General features: G+C 35.6%; 1 protein-coding gene across 1 annotated transcript in view; it reads right to left on the bottom strand.

Moving 5' to 3' along the window:
* Positions 1-23,899, bottom strand: part of LOC144451096 (calmodulin-binding transcription activator 1-like) — a 93,628-nt gene that overhangs the window by 7,180 nt on the left and 62,549 nt on the right. Inside the window, exons 3-19 of the mRNA XM_078141868.1 lie at positions 18,589-18,656; positions 14,325-14,463; positions 13,844-14,054; positions 13,208-13,251; positions 12,265-12,460; positions 10,479-12,025; positions 9,608-9,734; positions 8,867-9,001; positions 8,064-8,152; positions 7,185-7,378; positions 6,500-6,575; positions 4,640-5,762; positions 4,268-4,332; positions 3,703-3,777; positions 2,839-3,035; positions 2,342-2,416; positions 934-957 (exon numbers count right to left, since the gene is read on the bottom strand). Coding sequence (XP_077997994.1) covers positions 934-957; positions 2,342-2,416; positions 2,839-3,035; positions 3,703-3,777; positions 4,268-4,332; positions 4,640-5,762; positions 6,500-6,575; positions 7,185-7,378; positions 8,064-8,152; positions 8,867-9,001; positions 9,608-9,734; positions 10,479-12,025; positions 12,265-12,460; positions 13,208-13,251; positions 13,844-14,054; positions 14,325-14,463; positions 18,589-18,656 — 4,385 coding nt within the window. The remainder of the gene's footprint in view (positions 1-933; positions 958-2,341; positions 2,417-2,838; positions 3,036-3,702; positions 3,778-4,267; positions 4,333-4,639; positions 5,763-6,499; positions 6,576-7,184; positions 7,379-8,063; positions 8,153-8,866; positions 9,002-9,607; positions 9,735-10,478; positions 12,026-12,264; positions 12,461-13,207; positions 13,252-13,843; positions 14,055-14,324; positions 14,464-18,588; positions 18,657-23,899) is intronic.

Below are 23,899 nucleotides of genomic sequence, written 5' to 3' on the forward strand. Positions count from 1 at the left end.
TCAAAACTTATTTCACTTGTGTGATGTATTTTCATTTTGAATGTAGAGATGACCACTATACAGACTACATATCTAACTTTGTCAACGTACATGACAAAAACAGCTAAATGTTCATTTTTATATTCTGAAAACTATTTTAACGTAGAATGCACCTCAGGGACATATTTCATTTGCAGAAAATCTAAGTTCTCAAAATCCCTTCAAATTTTGCTATACAGAAGCTTGTTTCTTGTCCTTTTGATATAAAAAGAGAAATCTGGGGCCACCATCTTGCTTTCCTATAGAGTTAAACATAGTATTTGGCAGCCATATTGGATGGTGGCCATATTGGATGGCAGCCATATTGGATGGTGGCCATATTGGATTGGAAAATGGCTTAATTTTGACAACATTTTGACCTCTATTTCAAGAATTTGAATGGTGACCCTTGATTTTTTTTCTTGATTTTAACTGAGAAGGGGATGAAGCTTTCTTGAATTAAGTAAAAGCAAATTTATCAGTTTACTTTTGAGGTGCATTTCACGTTACTATGGTGTCCACAAAATCAAAGAAACAAAATGTATTCCATAAGATGTATGCAGTACTTTATCAGATTTACAGAACTACTAATGAAAGTGTATCAGTGAGTTTTCTAGAGAATTAGCTAATCATAGAGTAATAAAATACAAAGTGCTTTAGAATGTCACTGTCAACTCTTTCACAGTTGTCACATAACTTCAGAGTTCGGAGTTCAGATAGCCATCATTTTGAAGACCAGATTAGCGTGAAGAAATATATTTAAAAAAACAACTAAACACTGATTTAATTTTCACTGTATTTCATATTCAACTAAAATAGCTAAAAAATGGAAAGTAAAAAAAAAAGACAGATTTTTACTGATTTTCTAAATTTTTACTGTGAAAGAGGTCGACCATGTGACAAATGAAGACTCACCGGTCTTTCATATCCCAGATTATTCTTTGATTTAAACAAAATTGAGAACATTACAGACATCAGTAACGTTACAAAATGTTGAATAGAGAAAGGAAACACGTAAGTGTAGATGTAGATGGATAGTGTGTGTTTTTTTTATTTGAAAGTCAAGGTCATGATGTCTGACAGTGTAACAAAACAAAGCATACCCTAAATAAAGACAATTTCTTATTCATTTTGTTGTGAAGAAAAGGTGATGTAAAAACAACGTTATGTTAGTGTGAATTTAACAATCATCTTAAATTTGACCAATTTGACATTTTTTTTCGAAAATATGTACATTTTTGGTGATGTAAAAATAAATCACACTAGTGTGAATTTAATAATTATTTTAAATTTGACCAATTTGTCATTTTTTGGAGAAAAAAAAAATTCATTTTTGGTGATGTAAAAATAAAAGTTATATTGTGTGAATGTTAAGTATCATTTCTTGGGGAACAATGTTCAATTTTTTTTTGTGATGTAAAAATAAAGTTACAATTGGACAGGTGTGAAATATACAGCCCTACAGATTTGACCAATTTGGCTTTTTATTGCGATGATCTTTATCTGAAAAAGAATCAATATATTTTTTGGTGATGTAAAATATGTTTGAAACAGTCATTCTCAATTTGGCAAATTTGGTTTGATAAATGTACACTAAATTCTAGTGTGAGTGTGTGTATTATGTAGACAATAATAAAAGTGAAAGTAGAATACTAATGACTTATAAAAACACTGAAAGGTATAAAAACAAGACAAAGCTATATACAACACAAAATAATCAACATGTGAACATTATCTGGACTGATAAGGCTTCAAAGATATGGAAAAAACAAAAGATTTTGCAATTTGGCCACTAAGAGTGTTGTTCAGAATGAGCTATGCACAGCTAGAGTAGTACGCCCTTGCCAAATCATTTCTTACTAAATTACAAATTGCTATATTCTGGTCATGAAAAAGACAAAAGATTTTGCAATTTGGCCACTAGAAGTGCTGTTCAGAATAAGCTATGTACAGCTGGTGTAGTACGCCCTTGCTAAGTCTTTTCTTCCTAAATTACAAATTGCTATATTCCGGTCATGAAAAAGACAAAAGATTTTGCAATTTGGCCAGTACATCCTTGCTAAGTCATGCTTTATTGCAGTTATCAGAAAAACAAAAGAATTATACAATTTGGCCGAGACTAAATATGTAACCCTTATTCTCCCCACTACCACGGTGCCCTCGTGTGATTAGTTTCTGAAAATGGCATTGGAGTGAGAATGTATGCAGCCTTTCAGCCCAGAGTAAGTGTCATACAATAGCTACAACTGACAAAGAAAGAGGACATACTTACTATGAAGGGAACAGAGTTTTGAAAAAAAATGTATTTCATATTTTGACTTACCTATGTCTGTTTTGTTTGAGGAATCTCTGAATTTTCCTGGCAGCTATCTGTTCCCTTGTCTTACTGTCTGAATGTCTAAATCAGAACACAAAAAAACATGAAATATCAATTGGGTTGACCCCAATTGCTTGTAGAATGCCTAGATTAGAACACAATAACCATGAAATATCAATTGGGCTGACCCCAATTGCTTGCTTAAATTTGGCTAAATTTAGAAAGGCTGCACAATTTTGAAGAAATTTAGAACAAATTTAGGAACTTTAGAACAGAGAAGTGTCAGTCAGCAATAAATTCCTAATATTGACAAAAATGGCTCGTGGGTGAAAATATTGACACCATTAAACATGATATAATTCTATCTTTAGAAAGATGTAAACTGGGCAATTTTTTTCATAAATTGTTTTCATGATACATGATTTGTACATTCATTAGGCATTTACATATTCATGATAGATTTGCATATTCAAATTTTAGCCACCATGTTACTACACACTTACCTCAGAGGTTGTAGATGGGAAAGAACAGATGAATCTTTAGTTCTTGTATAGCGTTCATGTTCCCGGTAGGTACGATACCGATTCTGTATCAGCATAGCAGCCTGTCGACTCTTCTTGTACTGTTTATGTTTATGGTAACTACGGAAACGGCTCTGGATCAACACTGCGGCCTGTGTCATCTTCTTATATGAAACATACTGCTGGATCAAAGAGAATGCGTACTATACTTTCAGTACATTTTATCATTGCATGCAACACACGGAATGGTTTTTTTTGGACCCCCAGTTTTTGACGTATTCATGTGTTAAGTATGTATTTTAGATTCTGTGAATTAAAGAGTTTAATATTTACATATTTATTTCTCCTAGATACGTCATATTGGCCCAACCTCACCAACCTCCTCTCTCCATAACTGGACATAAACATAAAAGAATCAAACTTACAAAATCCCTCTGTAAGGCCAAAAAAAAGAATTGTTTCTGGTCAGAGCAGTTTGTCTAAAACAGTGCAAAGATGCAATTTTTTTTTTTAATTCTCAACAAACCTGTCACTCGGTCTACTATTTATGGCAGTTACTGTTCTTTTTATTTAGTACTTTAGAGCAAATGTGTATGTGGGGTAGATGTCATTTGCTTGTTCATGATTGGCTCTGCAGTTGTCTTCACTGAAATAGGGAGGGTTATTTTTGTGTTTCCCCATGGATCTACACACTGCATGGACTGGACAAACACACAAAAAAGACTGATGCAGGGATACTGAAGTGATGCGTGCGCTGACCAGAAACAATTGTTTTTTTTGGCCTAATATTCATTTAACACAAAATTATATGTTCACTACATACAGTGATGTTCCCTTTTAACCAACCTGTTTGTATCTTCTGTAGTAACTTTGTATAATAACAGCTGCCTCTAGTTCCTGCTGCTTCTGTCTCTGCCGACCCTATAAACATACAATAATTAGAAACATTAACTTGAAATTCAACTCTAGTCTGAGTTCCCATCATTTTACCAGGGTTCCCAGCCAGTGTTTTAATAATCGACTCCAAGGCTGCCTTTTTAACTAAATGTACATTACAAATATAATTGGAAATTTAAGAGGAACTATGTTTCTACCTAGATTTTCCCGTTTTCTGTTACCATGGAGATTCTACTAAATTTTCCTATTTTCTGTTTCATGGGGATTATACTAGATTTTCCTCTTTTCTGTTACCATGGAGATTCTACTAGATTTTCCTATTTTCTGTTACCATGGAGATTCTACTAGATTTTCCTCTTTTCTGTTACCATGGAGATTCTACTAGATTTTCCCATTTTCTGTTAAATTGGGGATTCTACTAGATTTTCCCATTTTCTGTTACCATGGAGATTCTACTAGATATTTCTGTTTTCTGGTACCAATGTTCCCAAACTGTACTTATATAGTGACTTACCCTGTATATTCGGAAAGCATTCTGGATGGTTTTAGCAGCTTTGTACAACTGTCTCTGCTCATAATCTAGGTAAGGAAAAAGATACAGTATAGAATAGTCTGGTACATTGTTTATCACTGACCTTGTACTGAATGCTAATTATACATTGTTTACATCATTATTTATATCATTCTAACAGTTGGGGGTATACTGATTTGCATGAGCAATTTTTGGTTCATGATTTTCCATTGAGCTAGCTGGAGTGAAGCGATCTTGAGATTTGGAGCCACAGATAGTATCTAGACTAATTTCTAGACTACCCCTCACACTTTTTGACACATATTGCTCTCATACAGAGTATCTTTGAAATGACAAAAGCACATGAAAACCTACCGGATAATGTCAGCAAAGACAGATCTTGTTCTACTCCTTCTCCACCACGTAAGAATTCTGTTAGATCGGCAGTTGTCGGGGTACCGTCTTCATCCTCGCTGTCACTCACATCCAATGCCATGCTTGAAGGACTTTGTAGACAAGATGATTCAGGACTCAGTGTGCTTGCCGGCGAGTTCATCAAATCGGTACAAATCGTCCTATGCATTTCACTTTCCATACCGTTCATGTTTTGTTGGTTGCCAGGTTGCAGACACGGTTTGTTGTTTTCCTGACATGTGTTTTCAACCTTTATCCTAGCTGGTAGGGCATCGATGATTTTCTCAGCCAGCATCAAATACTGTTCCTTCTGTGAGCTCTCCGGCATTGACTGGGATCTTTGCCGACACCATTCTGCAGCAATCTGAGAACTTGAGAATCGATAAGAGGCTGGTGCTGCCTCAGTTTCCATGGAAACTTGTCCACCACCACAACCTCCATCTTCATCGATTTGCATTGGAATTGGCAGTTGAACATCTGGCACACTGTTGCCATGGAGACTGTTGTCCATCCCAGGGTGCTTAAATGTGGTACTGTTCTCCATGTTCACAGACAACGGTTGCGAAAAAATACTTGTGCTAACTGTACTGAGGTTTATATTCTGAAGGGGATTTTGTTTGCCTAGTAAGTTACTACAAGAAAGTGACCTATTACGGTTAGGCAGCGGACTTGTAGAAAGAGGACTTGTGGACGGTTGAGATTTTGGTGACCAGGCACCTCTTGGACTAAAAGATCTGGGAGAAAGTGACTGTGGTGAGAGGTCAAATGGTGTCGAGAAAGGGGAATTCAAAGGTGATGATGCAGTTGTTGCTATGGTGATACTAGGAGAAGTCGAATTACTTGTTCTTTCTTCAACTGTGACAGTAGGAGTTGCGAGCTGTTGCTTGGTAACTGCTGTCATGGAAACTCCCTGCAATCGTTTCCTCTGTAAGAGCTCTAATTGGTCAGCTAAGCTGACATGACCACGAGACTTGGCTACTTGAACGGGAAGTCGGCAATTGGAGTCCGGAATGTTTAAGGCTTGGGAGGACCAGTGGTAAAGGAGTAACGTCGTATCACAGTGACCCAAGGCACACGCCCACATCTGGAAAAGAGACAACATTTTCAGACATGAAACAAGTGACATGAGAAAAGTCTATGTTCATGAAATTCGTGGAAATACTCTTTAAGGGTAGTATAACATCAGGAATCATCTATTATTAGTATTATCTAATACAGGCCGTGTAAGTTGAAAGATGCCAATTTTTCATCACAAAAGTTATGGCATAGTTCTGGCATCACAAAATTGCAAAACATGTAAAGATGGATATAATGTGATGTAGTATTCTCACAAGGTTGAGATAAATTTTTCAAGACTTTTAAACACTATCCAGGAGTGATTTTGAAATTCCAGGACTTTCGGAGATGATTACCCAGGAGTGATTTTGAAAATTCAGGACTTTCAGAGACTATCCAGGAGTGATTTTGAAATTCCAGGATTTTCAAACACTATCCATGAGCGATTTTGAAATTCCAGGAATTTCAGGGATTATCAAGGAGTGATTTTAAAATTCCACGACTTTCACGAACTATCCAGGAGTGATTTTGAAATTGTACTAAGAACTTTCAGGGACTTTCTAGGAATTTTCAAGGGTGCTTTTACTTTCCACGACTGGTTTTCAATTCCGAGATTTTTCTCAAGAACTTCTCAAAGCCTAGAGCATAATAACTCTGTATTCAATGATAAGTGAACACAACAACTCACCAATGGTGTACAGGGGGGTGGGGGTGGGGGTGGGGGGTGGGTGGGTGGGGTGGGGTGTCATGTCACACTCTACTCACCAATGGTGTACAGGAGAAATGATCAATGTTCAGGGGGTCACACTCTATTTCCAACACCACACTTGGTGAATTAGCTCTGTTGAAGATAAATAGAAAGTTGAATTTTTTAGCATCATACTAATCAAATGGAAAGGTGACATAAATTACAAATAACGATTACGCACCAAAAATAAATCTGAGAAGTGCAAAGGGGCTCAGAAAATTATATTGCTGACAAAGATAACATTTAGATAGGCCACAAGTCTTGTATTAAAATATAACATCAATGGTGAGAGGACACAAGAGTGCATAAATTATACATCTGTATAGTGTTCATGAGTCATGCTGAGCAATGCTCTACAGTATGGCAGAAGAAAACAGAGGTAACAGAAATAATATATTCATGGTTGCACAATGAATATTCATGAGATGTTTTTCACTGAAATTAACAAGCACTCAGGTGTGATGAATATTCATTGTGCAACCATGCATATATTATTTCTGCTGACTCCCATCATGCAATTGAACACAGTAAAGATACTCTATAAAGGCACAAGATCAACTTGATGTTTCTTTGAAATTGCAAGTAATTGTAAGTGATGTACAATCATGAAATAACACTCCAGAACCCATAGTTTGTAAAAAAAAAGAAAAAAAAAGTATATTTTCTGGAGTAGCGTTTCACTTTAAATACCAGTAAACCTACCTCCATTGTATTAACTGACTAATGAGTTGACTATATCCGAGTGCTGCTGCCAGATGAAGCAATGTCATACCCCTGATTGGAGTAGCATTGTGTAATTCTGGTGTATTTGACCACTCTCTCTGCATCAATCTGACACAAATCTGAACTAAACGACCTTCAAACGATAACTGACTGCAGTTACTGGTCATGGAATCCTGCAAATAGAAAGAAATCACTTCAGAATAAACAACAGTGGCAGATGGACTATCGGCAAACTAACAGTAACACAGACACAACTGAGAGTATTGTTGCAATATTTCAATCATCTGAAAGATCTAGTTATTGGTCCACTTACATGTACATAATCAATTGCTATCAACCTACTTGATGTCTCCACTATTACGACAGATGCCATTCAGGCGATTAAAACAAATTACATTCAAACAGATACAGAAAGACTTGTTCTTTCTGGCACATTCACTCTCATTTATAACTTTAAAAGTGGGACATGGTCTGCAACTTGTGAGTATTTTTTGTCATTTTCGTTTCCAACTGAAAGGTTACTTATATTATACCCTTCATACCGCACACAATAGTGGTATTTGCACTGCAGTGCAATACCGAATACATTATTGAATATATGTATGCAAATTATATGCAAATGAGGATACTTGTTCCTGGGACACGATTCTTTCATAATTTTGCTGTTGCAGATAAAATATGTAATAATGACAAAACGCTAGCTATGTCGCATGAGTGGCAGGTAGTCAGGGGAATGTTTTCAGCTATATGCGAGTGAAAGTACGACCACAGAGAGAAAAGCAAGCACTCAGGTAAATACCCCAAGTATGCCACACTAGCACTCAGGTGTGATGGATTTCTGTCATATTATTAACCTACCTGTACAAGTTCATCAGCTGTGCCTTGACCCACCATTCTCTTCTCAATCTGTTCCAGTCTTTCAAGAATTGCCATTTTGAATTGGTTCTCTGTAGTAAATCAACACCAAAATTAGCATTGTAGAGATGTTCACATTAACTAACCTGAAACCAGGATATGAAGAGTCTAAAAGGGGTATTAGAGGCGTATCAGAAAATACACATATGTACTAGTAGTTTAGTACTAGACACTTGTGCAATGAAGTATACAAATGTAGTGGTTTAGTACTAGACACTTGTGCAATAAAATATACAAATGTAGTAGTTAAGTACGAGACACTTGTGCAATGAAGTATATAAATGTAGCGGTTTAGTACTAGACACTTGTGCAATGAAGTATATTGATGTAGCGGTTTAGTACTAGACACTTGTGCAATGAAGTATACAAATGTAGTGGTTTAGTACTAGACACTTGTGCAATAAAATATACAAATGTAGTAGTTAAGTACGAGACACTTGTGCAATGAAGTATATAAATGTAGCAGTTTAGTACTAGACACTTGTGCAATGAAGTATATTAATGTAGCGGTTTAGTACTAGACACTTGTGCAATGAAGTATACAAATGTAGTGGTTTAGTACTAGACACTTGTGCAAAGAAATATACAAATGTAGTGGTTTAGTACTAGACACTTGTGCAGTGAAATATACAAATGTTGTGGTTTAGTACTAGACACTTGTGCAGTGAAATATACAAATGTTGTGGTTTAGTACTAGACACTTGCACAATACTTGCATTACATATTTTCAATGTGATATCACTTACCATCCAATGAGAGCCATTCTTGTTGTGAAGTGGGTCTCTGTGGCATACTTCTTGATTTGTATTCAAACATGACTGTTTTAGAGATTATCCTTCCATTCAACACAACTTGTAATGGTACTATTCCATTCTCATGGGCTAGAGTGACAGTCAAGTACAAATATCATGAATGAAAATGAAAAAATATGTACACATACAGACACATAAACACACACAGGCACATTTAGACACAGTCATGCAGATACATACGGACGGACGGACGGACAGACAGACAGACAGACAGACAGACAGACAGACAGACAGACAGACAGAAAAACAGACAGACATACAGACAGACAGACAGACAGACAAACAGACTGACAGACACAGCCATATACCCATCTACAAAATGTTGTCATACATTGACACATAACACACACATACACCAACAGACACAAAAACAGACAGACAGACAGACAGACAGACACAGAGAGAGACAGGCAGACAGACAGACAGACAGACACATACACATATACATTCACATATATATATGCAAGCATATATAATATAATATGCATTCATATTTCTGAACTTAATAATCTGTGTAAATTTCACCAAATTCACAATTCTACACTCTAAAACTTATGCAAACATATCTGAGTTCTTCTCTAAATCACAGAGTGGCATAACAACTAATATATAATTTTTATCATAAAGGTTGTACATGTACATGTATATTAACAGTAATCCATTAGTTTCAAATACCTGGACAATAGCATCGCAGTACACCGTTCTGTATCAAAGCAGCTGGTACACTAAAGCCATCAAACGAACAGCAATACTCAGCCTCAGATGACATCCATGGACCTGTCACCAACACTTTGATACCACCCTGCAATGTAGAACAATACTCCGTATGTCATATGTAGAAACTGTGAGTCTTGGTTAGTACCATAACTCCTCTCACTTCAGCTGCTGGAGAGCCTTGGAGAATGCTATAGTACAAGATGGCTGTGAGGTGAGAGGTTGACTCACAACATTACTCACATGGTGGCAACTCTTACCAAGAATATTTTAGTTAATTTTCTAACAACAACGGTGACCCCAGTTTTTTTTATTGACTTTAACTGAGAATATTTTGAATCTCTATTGAACAAATTAACAGCAACCGTTTAAAGAGTTTACTTCCGAGACGCATTCTATGTTTACTTAAAGCTGCACGAGCTGTAACTAGAACATTTTTTTTTGAAAATGTTTGTTAGATATAATTGACATATTCATAATATTAGACTCCCTGAATAGTATTCAATCACCTGTGAGTAAAAGATTTTGCATAGCTGTACACACACAATGATACAATGAATCCTTTCAAATTGATTTTGGGTCCACACCCTAAAATCAGCGGCCCAATGCAATCACTATTTCAACCTGTTACTGTATTACTTATGGATAAAATTGACTTGTAATAAACTAATTATTGGTATTTTAACAATTTTCAGTGAATAAAATTCTTGGTTGTCTGACTGAAAACAATACTCCAATTACTGCAAGTGCAGCTTTAATAGGTTTCAATATATTTTGAAAAACACTCTACAAACTACTGATGATAAAAAACAAAAAGAGTTGGACTACAAACCTCAGGATATGACCATTCCGGACAAAAATCTGTCACCTCAACTAACTCATCACTTCTGAGTGTTTCTTGAGTTAGCAGGTTTGCGTTTGTTGTCTGCTGCTGATCATCGCCATGGATACCACTATCCTGTATCATGTATTGGTCACTATGCTGATTTTGCTGGGCTAGAGAGTCTCGCCTCTCCATCTCTGTACCGTTCACCATCGCCGTACCATTCACTAACTGATTGGAGTGTGTATCCCTGTCTTTTGCCATGCTATCCGAGTCGTGAGCACTTTCATTTCCAAGGTGTGGCAGAAGATCTGCTAACTGTCCATCAAGAACATCAAAAGCATCGAAAGAACTGAAGTCCATAACAGCTGATGTCGATGAGGTAAGAATGTCTAATCCGTCCAGTGAGTTCTCTTCCGATAAATGTTCACTCTGTCCTCTGAGATTAGCCATTAATGTTTGCTGGATTTCATCATTGGTCATTTCAAAACTATTCATCTCTCTCTGTTCTGATTGGTTGCTGGAACTGTCAATCACCTGCAATCCACCAGAGCTGTTTGGTGATTGGCTGGATGAGCTGTCATTCAAAGGCAAGTTATAGGGCGATTGTTGAATCAAGGAGGTGTGGTTACCCATGTGAGTTTGATGGAGCATCGTTGATTTATTGTGAAGTTCACTGTCCATCTGAGGAGTGGATGTTGGTGTACTGGTATTCATAGGTACGGGACCACTTAACGTGATGGGAACTGAGTTACCATTTGCATGAAGCTGCGACAAACCAGCCTCTTCGCTCGTTTTCGCTATTGCACATGGTTCACCTGGTGGCTGGCTATTAGTCATTACACACTCCATAGGCATATGTCCTTCATTCACCCCACTGTTCACAGTTTTCATTGGATGGGGAAACTGTTCATTACTCGACGGTGTCATTGCATTGTTGGCACTGGATGAATGTTGTAAAATACTTCCACATGCTGAACACGATGATTTAACTTCCTGCTTAACTAAAGTCTGCGTAAAAGTACTCTGAGTGGTCTGATTGGGCAGGGATGTTACTATAACAGCATTTGGTTTTGTGACAGCGACAGGAAGTGATGTCACAGGGCTTGGCTGTGTTCCGATGTTGGCGATTCCATTTCTTGGACTCAAGACAAAGGTGCCTTTTCCGGTAGCAGTCTGATGCGTCACAATACCTGGTTTAACTGTTCCCGGTAAACTCATTAGAACATTTTGGGTTGGCTGTGCAATGCTATTTGTAATTATACGAGTTATCTGTGGCATGGAATTCCCTGCTGAGTTTAGTGTATAAGTTGTGGTTGTGGGTACACAGGTGAGTGTCAGTACTGGATTTGGTTGAGTCATTGTCTGGTTGTCTGCATTTGTTGCTGTGGGCTTGGCAGGCGTCACCAGTACTTGTACTGTTTTCGTAGGTGTGCTCTGGAGTTGACCTGTCACCGTGGTAGCAGGGATCGTAGTTACACGCTGACTCAGTGGAAAGGTGATGTTTGTAAAATTCAATGGATGAACAGTTGTCAAATTATTGACATTGCCGGCAACTTGAGAAAGGATAGAAACAAACACACAACTGTTATTATTTCAAATTGGTAATTTTGGAGATGAAAACTGTAAATTGGGTCAAGAGTTCAACAAAATACTGATAAAAGGGAGCGCATTGCGTAAGGGTATGCCTGGGTGTTGACTAGAATCTCTACCAAAAACTTGCTAAAACAAAAGTACTGGGCTCAAGCTTGAGTGAGGGCGCTAATGCAGTTCAGTACACTACATCAATGCTTACCTGCTGTAGTTTTGGGTGAGATATTGACTGGAGATATAAAGCCTTGACGTACAGTATGGACCATGTTATCGGCCAGACCATTGACTGTGGACTGAGTTGTTGAAGGACCCTGACACACACAGGCTGAAGAAGTTTGTTGTTTGGAAGAATTCTGACTCAGTATCTGTTCAACTAATGCCTCCATTGCATTGTTATCCTAGCAAGTCAACAAAATAATGCAAGTTATTTCAGGATCAAAGTTTGGGTGTGAAAATCAGCTGTCTGGCAGAGTTGTAGAAAACCTGACCCAGAACAAAAGCATTATATCTCATCTAATCAGTATGCCACTCCTAATAAGAGAATACTAATGAGAAAACCTGGGATTGAAACATTGGCCTTTAAGGAGATCTTTTGGCTACCATACAGTATATTATTATTACACATGTATCAGTGATTACTTGCTCTAAATTTGTAACAAACTACCACTGGAAATTATGGCAAAAAACCTACAACTAATGCCTTGAGAAAGTTTTTCAAATCCTATCAGTTCTTGAGAGCCTTCTAACTGTGCAGCACTTTACTGAATTATATATCAGACTGGAAACTGTCACTCTACAAATTAAATGATTGATAGATTGATTGATTGATTGATTGATTGATTGATTGATTGATTGATTGATTGGTTGGTTGATTGATTGATTGATTGATTGACTGATTGATTAATTGATTGATTGACTGATTGACTGATTGATTGATTGACTGACTGACTGACTGATTGATTGATTGATTGATTGATTGACTGATTGATTGATTGATTGACTGATTGATTGGCTGATTGATTGAATGATTGATTGATTGATTGATTGATTGATTGATTGATTGATTGATTGATTGATTGATTGATTGATTGATTGATTCTGGGTAAACTGAAGTGTCAGAAATCCTAGTACAAGATATAACTTACTAGTATACTCTCCTTGCCATTAATAGGAAGCTGAACACCGCTAACTGTTGATGAAATAAGATAAAGAAAAATTGTGATGAGATATTTTTGTAAAGTAAAGAAGACTTGGGGTGATGTAAGTGTAAAACTCAAAGTGCTGTAGAAACCAAAAATTGGAAGAGATTCATTTCAGCAGGTAATACCTACATGGATTTTCATGTCATGTAATGATGTAGCATAATATTGGTGAGAAACATGGCAAAATGATAAGGGGAACTGAGGTAGATTTACCTACTTACCACCCTCAACAAAAACACTGGTAGTGAACCCTGGTAAAATGATAAGGGGAAACTCAGGTAGATTTTACCTGCTTACCGAACTTAACAAAAAACACTGGTAGGGAACATGGTAAACTGACTGGAAATCTTTCATAGATTTTACCTTCTTACCGATCTTAACAAAATCATTGTGCATATACATGATTGGTGAACACATTATACAAATTTCTCTGATTATTCAAATTCATTTTTGCAACTAGTAAATTTTCTATTCCAAATATGTGTTCCAAATAAATCATACCTGGAGAAGGTTTCTCATTGGAAAAAATATAATTTTCATTAGCAGTAACAAAAACAACAAAACAAAACGAAAACTTACACATGGGTTTGATCTGGTCTACGAGCTCTTCCTTAGACCACTGTTCTTGATCAACACTGGTGTACACAGATAAAGCGCTACTTTTGGGTTCATCGGGTGACGGAGCATTGAGGTAATGCAATAACACAATGTCAGGGTTTTGCAACAACCAATAGGATCTTCTGTGAAAGGTTGGTACGATAGCTGAGTGTACATAACAGCCGTATATACACTGAAATGAAAATGATGCAAAAACAATATTAGTGCTATAATTTTATGTTTACACAGCTATCATATACGTACATAGATGACAGCTGAAATACGAAAAAAAAGTAGAAATTATTCCTAAATATTTGTCTTTGTTCAGCCAAGAGGAATACAAGTGGCCCAAGGGACTTTGTCACTTTGTGTAAAATAGAAAACTGACAAATTCCTGAGGTCACAAGTATGTGTATAACCTTTCACCTTTCACCCAAAGTAGTGTGTATACATATAGACATACCTCAGCTCCGTTGACTTTCAGTTTCATGTGGTCTTCTCTTGTGGTTTTCCCATCTTTTCTCTTTTTCCAGCAGAACCCATCTCGACGATAAGACTTCATTTGTTTTCTGTTGACCAGCAACATGCGACCACTGGAAGGCCTGCAAATCATAAAATATCATTTATTAATACTTCAAACATTGTGCCAATATTGGGAAACTCAGAACAACAATTCCTACCACTAGGTGGCGCTATAACAGCAAATCGAAATTTGCAATGATCTGTCATCTTGGGCAAAAAATTTTCACGAAAGTGCTGACCAAAGTTTCACAATCAGGATTGAAAATTGAAAGTTGAAAAGTCACCTTTTCACACAGGTTAACACTGTGTATACTCTAAAACTGAACACTTTACGAACACTTTCAAGATTTCTTTTATTTATTTTAGTCGCAGTCTGTTATTTGTATTATTACTAAGCATAAACAATTAAGTGTGAATTGCATGTTTTTGGCTCAAATTACACATCCGTGATGTAATTGTTTTCAAATTGCATTTGAACAATTCCCAATTGGTCTGGTTGACTTGAAGTTGTTCACATCCCCCCTCCCCCCCCCCCACATACACACGCACAAACACACACATACATACATACACACATACATACATACATACATACATACATACATACATACATACACACACACACACAGGCATATACACACATACATACATACATACATACATACATACATACATACATACATACATACATACATCGCATACATACATACATACACATATACATACATACATACATACATACATACATACATGCATGCATGCATGCATGCATGCATGCATACATACATACATACATACATACATACATACATACAGACAGACAGACATACATACATACATACATACATACATACATACATACATACAGACAGACAGACAGACATACATACATACATACAGACATACACACATTTCACCATGCCTACAGAACTACTGAACCAGTTCAATTATGCCAAAAAAAGTTAAAATAAACATACATGTCAAACTGACACTTTGATGAATATTTAATTACAGCCAAACATAAATTAATTAATCATTAATATTGATTAATATAACTTTAATATATTGAAATAATTTGGATCAGTCCCAAGTGAGACTTGTCATAGATGGCCGCATAAACCATACCAAGAACATCATGCACAACAAATAAATAATTAACAGTGACAGACAACGCTGGAAGGACAAAAATTAACTCGATGACTGGTGAATATTACACAGGTAATCAAGCCTTTAGTTTTCTAAGACACAAACTAAATTTATTGTTGTTCAGTGTGGTAGATTACACAAGTGGGTGATAGCAGTTCCTCTGTTATGCAATTCTAATATCCCTGTGATCAAAATAGTGTAAACATTGGAAGTCCCAAAACAGCACGGCAAGTTTATGGAACTCTGCAAAGCCTTCCTACTGAGACTATAATTAAACAAACATCCATTCAGTAGCTTATCACAGTTGTACGTCAACATGTTACGACAATAGTTTTAGATTGTGTCTATCTTAGAAAACCGAAGGCTCAATTACCAGAGTCGTACTTATAGCTTCAGATCTAGACTACATATACGAGACTTCATATATACCATTAATCACTCGCGTTTTTTGCCCTGGAGGCATACATGAATAATTACTGTATAGTTCACTTTGGATACACACACACCTTTTATAGTCTCTACAGTAACTAAGTGACGACATACAAATTTAATGAAAGGAAACGAACCCAATGTTCAGTAACACAGTTTTCCACTTTTCACTTCTTTATATGTTCTCCCCAAGGAAACCGAACTAACAAAAGACTGATCAAATATTTTTTGTTCTGCTTTTTTAAACTCCCGAGTTCTACGTTATTAAGAAATTCACCACTGTCAAATTTTATATACACACGTAGTAGACGACAGTTAGATACTATTCGCTTATGTTTTTCTTCATTCAGTCATGGGAAAATATGAATTTTGCCCAGTAATAAGTTAGTATTTCTTGCGGCAGTTATGTCCAGATATCAAATTGTTGCCAGATGAGGATGTTAGTCCAGTTCCTATACAGTTATCATTACGATTTATACCTTTACTCACAGTATAGTCAAAGTTGTTACTCTAGAAATCCTGTAGTCTAGTTCCTATACAGTATCGTTACGATTTATACCTTCATTCACAGTATAGTCAAAGTCATTACTCTAGAAGTCCTGTCGTCTAGTTCCTATACAGTTATCATTACGATTTATACCTTTACTCACAGTATAGTCAAAGTCATTACTCTAGAAGTCCTGTCGTCTAGTTCCTATACAGTATCGTTACGATTTATACCTTCACTCACAGTATAATCAAAGTCATTACTCTAGAAGTCCTGTAGTCTAGTTCCTATACAGTATCGTTACGATTTATACCTTCACTCACAGTATAATCAAAGTCATTACTCTAGAAGTCCTGTAGTCTAGTTCCTATACAGTATCGTTACGATTTATACCTTCACTCACAGTATAATCAAAGTCATTACTCTAGAAGTCCTGTAGTCTAGTTCCTATACAGTATCGTTACGATTTATACCTTCACTCACAGTATAGTCAAAGTCATTACTCGAGAAGTCCTGTCATCTAGTTCCTATACAGTATTGTTACAATTTACACCTCCACTCACAGTATAGTCAAACATATTGCTCTACAAGTCCTGAAATGCAATTTAAAATTCATCCACAGCCACCCACAGTCATTAACATCATGTCTTTGTTAATCAATCACACAATTCTAACCAATAACACAGTCCCTCATAAAGTTAGTGTTTATTGGGGCAGTTATGTAATGTCCAAATATGGTATATTTGTCAGCTCAGGATGCTACTTATACACTGTTTACATCACTATAGCAGCTGGCGTTCGCTGATTGGATGAACAACTTTTGTGCTGATTGAGGGAGTTTGACCAGACTGTGGTTACCGGGGTAGACCACAGTCTGCAACCAGACTACTACACTGTTTACATCATTCTTACAGTTGAGGTTTGCTCATATATATGTCATTGAACAACTTTTGGTTCACGATTTCCCACTATTGAGCTACATGTATACAAGGTAAAGAGATGATTCGATACCACTGTAGCATCTAGAATACACTGAATTCTATTTTCTATGCATTTTTTTCCTTATCTGACCATATTTATCAAGTCAAATTGATGGAAAGCTCATGTCATGAAAGAAACATTGCTGACGTTATTAGATTTTTTATTACATTGATTTAAAAATTATTTTTCTATATCACCTTCAGCATTTCACATTATTGATCACAGCTTTGACAGACAAGATGTCCTCAAACTCTCAAGTCATTTTAGCTTTTTAATATAAAATTGTAATTTGTATGTATGTATCATTTCTAAATATTGATAAACTGTCAGCGAATACTAAATGATTGTACCATGAAAGGAATATAATGGTAAACTCTAAACTCTAATAATTTACTTGATGTAGTTAAACATTTCTGTGTTGTACTCTCTACTGCACATATACACATGCATGTGTGTGTGTGTGTGTGTGTGTGTGTGTGTGTGTGTGTGTCTGTCTGTCTGTCTGCATGTATGAGTGTGTGCTTGTAATTTGTATGTATGTATGTATGTATGTATGTATGTATGTATGTATGTATGTATGTATGTATGTGTGTGTGTGTATGTATGTATGTATGTATGTATGTATGTATGTATGTATGTATGTATGTATGTATGTATGTACATGTATGTATGTATGTATGTATGTATGTATGTATGTATGTATGTATGTATGTATGTATGTAGGTATGTATGTAGGTATGTGTGTATGTATGTATGTGTATGTATGTACAATGTACGTATGTATGTATGTATGTATGTATGTATGTATGTATGTATGTATGTTATATGTATGTATGTGTGTATGTGTGTGTGTGTATGTATGTATGAATGTATATATGTACGTACGTATGTACGTACGTACGTACGTACGTACATACGTCTGTCTGTCAGTCTGTCTGTGTCTGTCTGTCTGTCTGTCTGTCTGTCTGTCTCTCTGTCTGTATGTATGTATGTATGTATGTATGTAATATGTATGTATGGTACGTACGTATGTACGTACGTAGATGTATGAAAATATTTATGGAACCAATGTTTATGTATAATTTATAGAAGTGACAACATTATAGTTTCAATGTAGGTTTGAAAGTGAAGGAGTTGACATGATTATAACATTTGAACTCACCGTTGTACTTTCTCTGTTGTCAGCCATTCCTGATGTTTATCAAAACTCAGCAAATACACAGCAATTTCCTGCAAGAAGTGAATCAGAAACACGATGTGTTAGAAGATATTTACACATTTACGACATGCAATAAGTAGTCAACAATGATATAAGGTATTCCTGGGAATCAGTGGAAGTCCATCGAGAATGATGTGGATTTGATTTAATTGTCATTAATATGCGTGTCACAACCTTATTATGTACCATTGCATCGCATCATATCATACATATAACATCACCATACTAGATTTCATCATATACCATTACAGGTAAACACTGAATATTAAATAGTCAAGTCATTGCACTCAAGTCTTTCGTTCCTGACTCTCTGCATCTACGACATACAGTATGCATACATGTACATTCATTTGATAGTTAACTTTGCACTGAGGCGCCATTAACCTTCCTACCTACAGTATTGCACACTCTATGCATTTATGATTCTCAATTCATGTATACTGACTGTGTATTTTGCACTAAGGTTCCAGTAACTTCCTTTCCTAATTATGCACTATACAGTAAACGTACATTTATTTCTTTGCACTTGGTTCCATTTAACATTCCTTCCAACACAATGACTCTTTGCATTTTTTGAGACAGTACACATACATACTAATGTTCCAAAAAACCTCCTTTCCGAATTATGTACTATACATTTACAATATACAACATGTACACTGTATGTTTGCACTAAAGGCTATTTTAACCTGCCTCCCTACAGAGTTCGGACGCTTTGCAAATGAGTATTTAAAACTGCAACAGTACTGTTCAAATGATGAATGTACACATTACATAAAACTCACTGTTTTAAGCAAGCAAAACAATTCATTTTGCATCTAAAAATGTCAGACAATAGTATAGACACACTATAGACAATATCAACTGACGCCCATTTATTAGTTCCCAACAGGTACCACCCGTAGGGGACTAATAAACGTGTGTGAGATTGAATATGAGGCCACTTAAAGAAAATTTGCTATCACAAACACTAACCTAATTACAATGTACAGCAATGTTTATTACTTGCTTATATCATGTATATCAAAATGTTGCTGTGGTACTTATAATTTTGCGTCTATCACTGTTTGACGATATCTTGATTTCCATAGTAGTAATATGAAATATTGGCATTTACTAAATTATACTGTATGTCTTTCAGATAGTAATTTTGATCATTAAAAAAAAAAACCTTTTGTTTTAGTCAAGCAATTACAAAACATATCAGATTCTGCCTGAATACATTGATATATCATACTATTTCATTTGACATTTACAAATAAAATATCATTAATACTAATAATATTTATAACTCCAAGGCATCCAATTTTAAAAAGGTTAACATGTTTCACTGGAGGGTAAAAGCATGAAATAATATTTCCACGGTTGACATTTCTACTAGCGAATATTATGACAATGAAAATAGGCAGTTTAAATTGAAAATATAGCTATGACACACAAACAATAATTAAAATGAAAATCCCTCATATATTTACATATGACGTAGCAGGAAATATCAAGATTAATATCGATAATGCTGATTATTTTTTATTAAGTAAAAGCGTTATTCCATAAATCCATTGCTTCAAATCTATTTTACGGGTATCACCTTTACTGGTATGTACTGTGTGCATTTTTATTATGGTGTCATGTTGGTGGAATAGTTAGAGTTGTGCGGACTGAATATGTAATTTCTCATAGTATTCTGTTCGTGTTTCGTGAGGGTGCTGTGATGGTAGATATCACATGGTTTTCACTGACAGTAACGTATGTGGACTGGTTCAGTTTATGCATTGCTATATTCATAGAAACAACTGCTAAGTTGTACACTTAAAAAAGCAAACAAGTTCGTATTTTTTTGACAGCTGTATTCAGATGGTACATCAGATATTTTGATTGATAGCAAAGTTTGGGACTGGTTCACTCAACGCACTGCCACATTCATGGAACAACTGCAAAGTTTTACACTTGAGAAAAACCTGATGTTTTATTTTTTGGACAGCTGTATTAGGATGGGATGTACATCACATAGTTTTAATTGACAGCAAAGTTTCGGACTAATTACCAGACTAGTACATTATGTTCATATTCAAGACTACACTTCTTATTGTTGCATTTTTGTCATCCTGGCAGCGAAACAGGCAAAAATAAGACTTTCTAGGTTTATAGTACATAATTATGTACTCTTTCAGTTACTGAGTTATCATCAAAATTTGTATAAAATGAAACATGTTTCTTGCCAAAATGATGAATATTTACCAAAAAAATTATCTTTTATATTGCCAATCTTGAATCTATTTTGAATTAAAATTATTAAAAACTATGAAAATGCCATTATTTTTCTCAAAATTTAATCAATTTTGTCAAAAAGTCAAAAATACGGAAGTTCGTCACTAAAGTTATCATGTAAAACCGATGGCACAGTTTAGCAAACATAAATTTCTACATGTCAGAGGTGACAATGGCATTGAAATTTACTTCAGAAGTTTTACTATCGGCTGTATGCAGGATGCATAAATTTATATGAAGTTTTACTACCAAGTGTATGCAGGATGCATAATTTAATAGTTATCATCATGGGATCATACAAACGGTACACTGCTACTAAAAAGTGAAGGCGGGATACATAAATTTTCATTTTTTCACACATTGCATGTAATACATGTAGTAGTAAAAATGTAAAATTTTACTAACAAGTGAACGCGAAATGCATAAATTTTCACTAATTATGTAATAAAGTTATAACAAGCCTTCACATATAACATAGCACCCAACGGGTTTATTGTGTGGCAAAGTTATTGTACAATTTTAAACTTGACCTTGAAGAGAAAGGTCAAAGTCAAATGTCAGTCTGAGCAGCACACTCTCCTCTAACAGTTTGGGTATACACATTTAAAATGGTGTCTTTCAGGAAAAAAGAAGTTTTAAATACAAATTTCTGAAAAAAGGAGCCTGCAATATATTGCAGAGTACCAGGTTGTTTTTTTCTGGCAACCAACCCTTATTTATACATCCCAGCTACATGTATCACCTGATACAATCATAAAAGTATACCATTTTACAAACAAGTGAAAAATGAATGTATTACATTCCCCTACTGGTCATAAAATGTTATTGAATTCGTACATATTACATGCGAACGAAACCTGGAAACACACGCAAGCAACGTCTCCAGGCACCACCTGATATTCTGAAGGATCACACTTTACTTTTTAATGTCCCTACTCTGCCGGAAGTGGGAACGTCTAGATCACTTAGCAAATGAATGATTACTCAGTGTTCTTGGTAGGCAGGTAAAATCTACTGTGGCTCTGAAATTATTTTACCGCGATTATTCCTAAACAAAATTATGGTATGGGAAACTATGCTACTTTTACTTCTTTCCCTCTTTCTGTTACCAGGGTTACTGGGGCTCCCCAACCTTAAGCAAAAACACTGTTACTGAATAGATGCAAATTACTATATACCTCATGTCCTACCTCTGTTACCATGGTTCCCAAACCTTAACAAAAATATAATATGGCATACTTATAACAAAACTTAGTCCCACAGGCACAATTAATTTAAATTTTTTCAATTCCATTTTCATATCAAACTGACCTATCCGACATTTAGAAGGTTATAAAAATGATATACAATTTCTCTTCTTCAAATGTTACCCCTATCACATTTAATGTCATCTTGATAATTGCATCTACCATTTAGGCTGCATAAAGTCTGCCTACAAGTATAGTACTTTGGCATTTGCTTTGTTGATGGGCGGCAGAATGGAAAATTTCCACTCATGATTTTTCAACAATGTTCGTCTCCATATACGTGTGAGACTGGGTGGGTGGAAGAAAAGCATTTAATTCCAATCAGCCTGCAAACTTGATAATTCAATCTCAGTATACTTTTTTGGCCATACCTCACTATATCCAATTTTCAATCTTGACGAAAAATAAGCACAAAATTTGCACATCATGTGTCTACTTATATAGAGAAAAAAATGATGAAACTCCCAAATTTTCACCAACATCTCGTCAACATCTCGTCAGCATCATCAAGTATACTACAATGGGCTGTTGTCATATGAAATTATTATAATTATAACCTTTGAGTTCTGGTGAGTGCAGTTCCTGATTTTACATCACCTACAATTACTTGCAATTTCAGAGAAATATCACGTTGATTTTGTGCATTTATAGAGTATCTTTACTACTGGCTATTGCATCATGGGAGTCAGCAGAATTAATATATTCATGGTTGAACAATGAATATTCATGACTTCGAAGTGATTATCCCATCAATGTAAAACATCTCCCATGAATATTTTTTTTTAAAGTTTACACAGAAACACCAAAGACTGAACAAATAGAAAATTATTTGAAAAAGATGCTGGAGCACATGCGCAAACATAACAAAAGGTTTGAAGCACATGGGTGAGTGAGTATGGAATCGATGGGGTAATGGCATGCTCAAGTTAAAAATTTGTGTATTTTGGAAAAGTTACATTTTTGTCCATTTCCATAACTCTGTTTTTGAATCTTTCCATTGTCACTCGTCTACACAAACTCTGTTTTTTAACGAAATAAACGATCAAGATCCACTTTTGGCAGCGTTTTCAAATCATTGAGTTTTATAACACATGTTTTGATGTCTCTGTGTAAACGGTAGGTGCAAATGCTACAAAACAGTCAAGTTTTGATTTGAAAATGGCACCATACAAACATGGAACTCTGTATTAAACACATTTTCTTAATGAATTGGAAGTTGTAGCAAGTACATGTGCGCTAGGAAGATTCTGATTGGCCAATACATCAGGTCAACATAGGTTGACTTTTAATACTAGTTTTGGCCTTCGCACAACGATGTCACAGTCTAGACACTCACATTCATAATGCATATCATATTGTCAACTCTGTGGTTTCAGATTTCAAATATGTGTGTCATATTCATACAAGGTTATAATAGCGACGACGATACCCAACTCTGAAGATCATTACTGGGCATAATAATAATAATATATACTTCAAGAGAAACACTTGTTTTTTTGGAGAGAACATGTGCAATACGGTTTAGTTCCATCTAAACTGAAGCACTGTTATGTTGCGTTTGTTCAAAACTTTCCCTTTGTTGTGGAACACAATGTACCTTGATTACGCTCTCTACTGAAGTGAGTCTTAGCCCAGAGACTGTCTTGGTGAGATACATATAAAAGTTACTGTTATGTGCCTCACTTTGGTAAAGCTCTGTGAAGTGAGTCTTAAAGCCTAAAGACTGTCGGGGTGAGATA

The sequence above is a fragment of the Glandiceps talaboti genome, chromosome 21, assembly GCF_964340395.1.
Source record: "Glandiceps talaboti chromosome 21, keGlaTala1.1, whole genome shotgun sequence".
Classification (NCBI taxonomy): Eukaryota; Metazoa; Hemichordata; class Enteropneusta; family Spengelidae; genus Glandiceps; species Glandiceps talaboti.